This window comes from Primulina tabacum, chromosome 3 (assembly GCF_025594145.1).
Source record: "Primulina tabacum isolate GXHZ01 chromosome 3, ASM2559414v2, whole genome shotgun sequence".
Taxonomy (NCBI): domain Eukaryota; kingdom Viridiplantae; phylum Streptophyta; class Magnoliopsida; order Lamiales; family Gesneriaceae; genus Primulina; species Primulina tabacum.
In genome coordinates, this window is record NC_134552.1 from 4131440 (window position 1) to 4139040 (window position 7601).

Below are 7601 nucleotides of genomic sequence, written 5' to 3' on the forward strand. Positions count from 1 at the left end.
TTATTTATTTCCTCTTGTTACATATTTTGAAAATTAATTTAATGAGGAATGGATGGCACTTTTTGGTCTTTGCAATATCCAAACATGAAGCAGGAGCTAGCCTAGATTCATATTCCAAATTTATTAACACGTGTAGGAAAATGTCAGCCATGTACCAACAATTACATGAACCATAAAAAGAAAGTCGAAATCGTTTTATGTATGTGCATAGTGATGACATTGTGTTCCACCATTTGAGATTTAAGTTCTTCGTGCCTAAGCGCGAGAAAAAAATCTCGACATAACATGACATTGTTGAATATATGAAATCTATATGGTTGATAAAACGTTTTTGTTTTATCAAAAGTTATAATTTATGTGAAATAAAATAACCAAAGTTCCACGATCCTCGTGCTTGTGTTTTATTATAAATTATAAGGCGTAGCGAGTCATTTTGCATAAATAAATCTTTGTAAATTAAACTAGACTTCTCTAGATATTTGCAAAGAGCCACTTGTAAATCTCCCTTATCCGATAAATTTCTAGTAAAAGAAAAGGTCCAAAAGATTTGGAGATCTTTCTAGAAAATTCAGTGTAATTTTGGTTCTCCTGTGTTTGCCTCATCCAATATGTCATTCAAATGTTGAGTAAAAACTGTGATCGTGCAAGCACAGGACAACAAGACTGGCCATTGACAAAGTCTCGAACCATTTTTTTGGCATGCAAATGGTTCGATATATGCATATAAATTATCCAAAATACATGTATATCTGAACCAAACCTGTATTTTTAGATCCTGCGTATAAGTTATCTTCACCGAAATACCCGAAAGGAATGGTTTGAAGTTGTGAATCCACCATCAATCATGATGTTAGCCCCACTTATATACCTAGCCTCATCACTAGCCAAGAACACCACAGCATTCGCGACGTCCTTGGTAGTCAATTCCACACCCTTCAAGTTTGCATTAGCCTCCGCAAAATTACGGAAACCAATCAATGCATCTTCGGTCCTCTCATCTTCAGGCAAGTGAGCAAGTGCCAAGCCTGTTGCGATGGCATAAGGTGACACGCAGTTCACTCGTATGCCATGCTTTCCTAGCTCAGCTGCAACGTTCTTGGTGAGCCCCAAAACAGCGTGTTTTGATCCCACGTATGCATGTGGCCCAGCCCCACCAATGACACTTCCCACACTGCAGGTTGATATTATCGATCCTTTCTGAGCCGGAATCATTACACGAGCTGCATGTTTCATTCCGAGGAAAACACCTTTCACATTTATATCAAAGATACGATCAAATACCGAGAGTTCAAAGTCCCGAATGTCAGGACATGGTGGGCCAGATACCCCTGCATTGTTCACCATAATATCAAGGGTACCAAACTTGTCCACGGTGAAGTCAACTGCACATTGGATATCAGCTTCGACCGTGACGTCGCAGAGACAAAACACAACACTAATGCCATCATCGAGGCTTTCAGAGAGGCGCTGACCAAGGTCTTCTTGAATATCAGCTATACAAACTTTGGCACCGTGCTTGTGAAATAGTCGCACGATGCTCTCGCCAATGCCATTAGCACCTCCAGTGACCAAAGCAACTCTTCCAAGTAATCTGAAATCATGAATTAATCAACGGTGAAGTTTTGTGTACATCTCTCCCCTACTATATCTAGAAAGTAAAACCACAAACTCTAAAATAGAAAACAAAAATTTGCACTTTCAAGTCATTAGATAGGAGTACAGTTTGGAGAAGACAAACGATCCAAAATGCAAATGTACACTCGATAAAAAAATCATCTCTTTCAATCTATACTGGACAATCATTCCTATTCTCCAGAAGAAGATGCCCCGACTTGTGTTTATCTCAATCAAATGTTTTCTTTACTTGACAAACGTGAAGCAATAACTTTCAGAATATTTTCACTTATTTTTTTGCCAAGTTCCATTTTGTTTGTTGCAGATTCAATGATGGAAAAATGGCAAGCTATGGTATTAAGGCCTACAACCATTAAGATCATCAGGTGAATTCAGAAACAGCATAAAACTATACATCTCAAATCGGATACTTGGTATCGTTTCAATATTAGTTAGACCCTGAAAAGCATAAAATGATGGCCATAAGTAAATCCATTGAGCTGAAAAAACAGATTACTTGGCCAGAATTCGAGGAGATTAAATCATTAGTTAAAATATACTAGAACAACATTTTATCACGAAGTCCTACTCAACATTACAATTATGTTTCATCATGATCGGGAATACCTGATGTAGTGACATTATGTAGTATTGCTCAAGAATATTAATATTATATTCTTTAACCATGGAAAACTTCCCCAACTATCATGCATGGATCACTGTATTTACACACTGAAACTTTTCTGTAACTACGAACACGAGAACTGAGGTAACAACAAGTCATCTCTTAAATCAAGATATAAGATATCCTCCTTGACCCCATTTATTCAAGTTTTCAACGGTCTACCCCTCCTTCCATTACCTTTCAATCTAAGATATGTTGGATTGGGGCCATGTTTGATCTCCTCTTCACATAACCGAACCATATTAGACGTCTCTCCCTAATCTTACCTTCTATGGGGCTATACCTAAAAAGCTCATAATCCTTCCATTCTTAATTCTATCTTTGCGCATTTTGTTACACATCCATCTTGACATACGCATCTATGCTACCGTCATCTTATGCATATGTAGTCTTGTAGTGGCCTAACACTCTGAGTCATAAAGCATAGCTGGTCAAGCAATAGGCCTACAACATTTTTCTTTCAATCTCGCAGACATCCCTTCATCGGATAAGACTCCTGATGTCATCCTCTATTTCATCCACCCTACTTTAATCATATGGTCTATATCCTTTCTAATGTCCTCGGTCTTTTGGATAATAGATCCTAAATAACAAAAAGCTTCACATTTTGAGACTTCTTATCTTCAATCTCAATTGGGCTACCAATTCGTCTAGATGCAGGTCAAAGGTTACAAGCTGAATATTTCGTTTTTGAGCGACTACTTCTAAAACATTTACTCTCAAGAGCCTCACGCCATATATATAATTTTTTATTTACACCTTCTTTGGTTCCGTTTATCAAGATAATATCAACTGCAAATAACATACATCAAGGTACATCATCCTAAATATCTCTTGTCAGCTCATCCATAACCAAAGCAAAGAGATAAGGGCTTAAAGCCGATCTTTGATGAAGTCCTACTGCCACAGGGAATTCACATGACATCTCTTCAACAGACCTAACACTAGTTACGGCACCTTTATACATATCTTTAATGATCTCGATGTAATATTGAGACACATTTTTCCTTCTACGCACCCACTAGATTAATTCTCTAGGCAATCTATCGTAGACTTTCTCTAAGTCGATAAATACTTTATGCAGGCTCTTCTATCACTCTCTATATTTCTCCATCATTTGTCTAATCGAGTAAATAGCGTTCATTGTAGACCTACCCACTATAAAACCAAATTGGTTCTCTGATACAGTAGTGATACTTATAATTCTTCGCTCTATCACTCACTCCCGTAGCTTCATCGTATGACTCGTGAGCTAATTCATCTATAGTTTGAGTTGATGAGCTTAATTCATCTATAGTTTGAGCAGTCCTGATATCTTATTTATTCTTATAAATTGGTACTACAATACCATGTCTTCAAGATTCTGGCATTTTCCTACTATCTAGAATCCTATCAAAGAGTCTAGTCGGCCATTGGATCCCAACTCCCCCTAGACACTTTCATAGCTCAATTGGTACCTCAATGCTGCATACTTCTTGATCAGAAATATAATTTACAATCTGAGATTATTTATATACATAATTTATACAAGTCAAAATCATGAAGTTCAATGGCAGCATGAAGGCAATTAACAAGGATGCTATGGTTCTACTATGTCGCAATGTTTTTAACCCCTGGTTCTTAGATCTTGGCTCTGCTATAATGGCAGAATCGTGGAACAAGGCATGTCAGGACATTTTAATATTCCTGGATCCAGAGAGGAGTACTTTCTATGGAATAATTTATTAGATGTATTACCGCGTCCCTAAGGCTACGTTTGGTACGAGGGATTAGGTGGGTTTATAGTTTTTTAACCCACCTAATCCTATGTTTGGCAGGATTTTTATTTAATCAAGTTAATCCCTCCTATAAATGACTAGGTTATATTAACTGGGAAAAAATAATCATTCCTCAACCCCTAGTATTATTTATCCAACTCTTAATAGATCCTATTTTTCCAATTTTACCCTTCTCCTATATCCAAACTTGCCACCACTTCCCGCCACCAACCGCCCACCGACCGCCGCCGCCGGCTGACAACTGCCGACTGACAGCCGAATGCCGGCAGATCGCCGCCGCCGGCCACCACACCGCCGCCGAAATGGATGGGCAATTTGTCAATTCATCAAAAGATTCTTAATTATCTCATTCTTAACAATCATATCAAACATAATATTATTTTATCATTATATATTATATTTCTACTTCAATCATTCTTTTTATTATTTTTCTCTTAATCATTTCATAATTTTATCATCCAACCAAACATAGCCTAAGGGTTAGCCCCATTTTATACAAGTAATCTTTATGCACAAAACCCTGATTCAAGTAGTCATTTATTTGGGACCTCCCAAGGAGCATGAACTGTCATTCTAACTCTTCTTGGAGGATTCCATCCACAAACACTAAGTTCATGGCTGACTGAAAAAATGATATAAATAGCTAATAAAGACATGAAATCAGGGTTCTCCTTCTATGTGAAATGATTTTTCCCACATTTTATACTTGGGAGAAAACTGTCACGCTACTGAAGTGAGGAAAAAGTTAACATATAGATATATTACTGCTATTCGTTGGGTTTGAGAATCAAAAATGTCAGAAAAACTCCACATCACTTCTGGCCAGCTATAGAAATTATGCAGGCTTTTCCCAGCATTCCACATTTCGGGAAAAAAATTATCTTGAAATGTAAAAGATTTTAGAGGGAGGTGTAAAACATTGATAGAACACATCAACACTTGCAGCAAAATAAAAGGATGAAATTTTCTTAAAACATCAAAGCCAACAGATAATCAAGTCTTGTGCCAGAGGAAGACCGAGCGCCGTCGACCTGAAATTTTTTGAATTTTTACTTTTCTTAAAAAAATCAAATTTCTTCCCTGCTCCCCTCGTCTGATAGCATTAAATCCTGGGATAAGCCCTGCAAAGTTTATGTCAAATACCAACAACAACAAAATATGATCCCCAAGTTCCCTTCAAACGAGAAGTATCATATTTCAATCAGTAATTTTTCAAGACTTTCTTAAGTTCCCACCACCAAAATAGAACGTAAAGAAAATGCTAAAAAAAACTCAATTAACGAAGTACCAACATCAAATTAAAAAAAGGGCAGAATCTATGCCATGAAACTAATCAGCAGTCAAACTAACCCACCCGATTTCAAAACCCCATTGAATTCACAACCTTCAGAATTAATAAAAAAAAACTATTTCGAAATTATTCAAGCAAGATTCACCTAAAGTTTATAAGTTTTTGAGGCATCAGGGATTTAGTTACAGACACGAAAAGGGATCTTCTTACCTTCGGGCAAGAAGAGTGGAGTGATCAGATCCTGTGGCAGCCATATTTTTTTCAACAATCTGCGGCAAGTCCACCATATATCAGACAAAAGAATGAGCCCACGTGAGGTCATTTTCTAAAATTAAAAAAGAAAAAATTAATCACCAAATTTATTTTATAAATTTGTCCCTATTTTAAAAACATCGAAAGAGATTATTTTTTAAAAAAAAAAATTGTTTGACTAAGTCTATTTTCTTAAATATCTCTGCTCTCCACTACATGCATAGTTGGAATATACACACTCATATATTACATTGACCAACACCTCTGTTTACATTGTGTATATATTTAGTCAATCTGGTTTGTTTTATAAATTTTTCCATATTTTAAATAGAGTAATTCTCTTGTGAGACGGTCTCACGAATCTTTATCTGTGAGACGGGTCAACCATACCGATATTCACAATAAAAAGTAATACTCTTAGCGTAAAAAATAATATTTTTTCATGGATAATCCAAATAAGATATCTGTATCACAAAATACGATCCGTGAGATCGTCTCAGCACCAGTTTTTGCCTTTTAAATATACTCGAAGAAGTGATTTATATATATATAAAAATAGTTTATTTAGGTCTGTTTTTCTAAATATCACCACTTTTTAAACCATGCCGAGTCGGAATATACACTCATATCATTCGTATTCAAAATCAATGTAGGTTGATAATGACACATGAACGCCCAAAAAAAGTTTTCGTTTTCATGTTGGTGTGAGCTTGCATGCAGGGCCGTGCTTATTAAGAGGCAAATGAGTCCAATGACTCAGGCCCATCTCTTTTTTGGGGCCCAAAAATTATTTAAAAAAATTAGTATATATAATACTAGTTACTAGATAGCTCAAAACCAACTATTTATTAAATGGAACTTGCTTAGCATGTTATCGATTTATTCCTCAATCTTCCCCAATATTCATCTGCAGACAAGCCCTAATCGACTCCAGTCGTTGCGTCGTCTCTAGGTTTGATTGAAAGACTCGTGAGGAGCTGTAAGTCTATTTTCTCGCATTTCCTTTGTTCGGGCTTCTAATATTTTATTGTAGTTTTTTACTTTTTTCGGGGCTTTATGTGGTATCTATAATCTACGCTTTTGATTGAAATTTTGGTGGATGTAATGCTTATCCGGCTTTCAATGTGTAATGTATTTTCTGTTTTAATTCAAAGTATTTTTTCTCGAAATTTTGGTCACGAGTCTTTCTCAGACTCTGTTTGCTCATGTTTTCTGTTTCGCCCCACGTATGACAAGTTCTCTTTCTTCATACGAGCTATTTGTCTGCCTCTGTATTTACTTTCCTGGTAGTTTCCATCTGTATATGAAAAAAGGTTAAACTGCTTCATATTTACCTTCTAACAAAGGATCCATGATGATTGGATTTTTGTGGAACATATTATATTCATGTTATTGCAGCACAGTACAACTGCAGCAAACTTGTGTGTGTCCATAGTTAATACTTGATATCTAGTATGCGTGACACCAAAAATTTACAAGCATATCATGCGATTACTATTTAGGATTAATAATGTATTTGTATGATATTTTTTCTCAAATCTCTATGTAGCAATAACAGTAATATGACAATAAGTACGTAAATAAATAAATAGACTGGGATGGTGTAAGTGAATTGCTCCGATAAAAAATAAGTGGATTGTATTTGAATTCTTTGTCATTTATTTATTAAATTGTTCATTGAATTAAGTGCAGAGCGAAGTTTCTCAAAGTTAAAGCTCATCAAAACTTTTCTCCGATCAACCATGTCACAAGAAAGATTGAATGGATTGGCTATAGTTATCGATTGAAAAAGAAATTACTGAACAACTTGATTATACAGACTTGATTAATATTTTTAACTCTAAAACTATTAGGCGGGTTGTTTTTTAGTGATCATTTTGGACATGTTTGATATTTTTATTCATTTAGTTTTTTATATCGTCTTTGACGTATTGATTTAATTTGAAAAATTTCTATGGAACTAAAAAAAATATGAACACAC

General features: G+C 35.6%; 1 protein-coding gene and 1 long non-coding RNA gene across 2 annotated transcripts; both read right to left on the reverse strand.

Moving 5' to 3' along the window:
* Window positions 1–593: 593 nt before the first annotated feature.
* On the reverse strand, window positions 594–5650 carry LOC142539428 ((+)-borneol dehydrogenase 2). The gene is made up of 2 exons (XM_075644870.1): window positions 5579–5650; window positions 594–1591 (listed from the first exon to the last, which is right to left on the reverse strand). The coding sequence occupies exons 1-2, from the start codon at window positions 5620–5622 to the stop codon at window positions 793–795; spliced, it is 843 nt and encodes a 280-aa protein (XP_075500985.1). The 5' UTR covers window positions 5623–5650; the 3' UTR covers window positions 594–792.
* Window positions 2662–5572, reverse strand: LOC142539430 (uncharacterized). The gene is made up of 2 exons (XR_012818915.1): window positions 4551–5572; window positions 2662–4043 (listed from the first exon to the last, which is right to left on the reverse strand). It is a non-coding gene; the product is annotated as an uncharacterized LOC142539430 (long non-coding RNA).
* Window positions 5651–7601: the final 1951 nt, after the last annotated feature.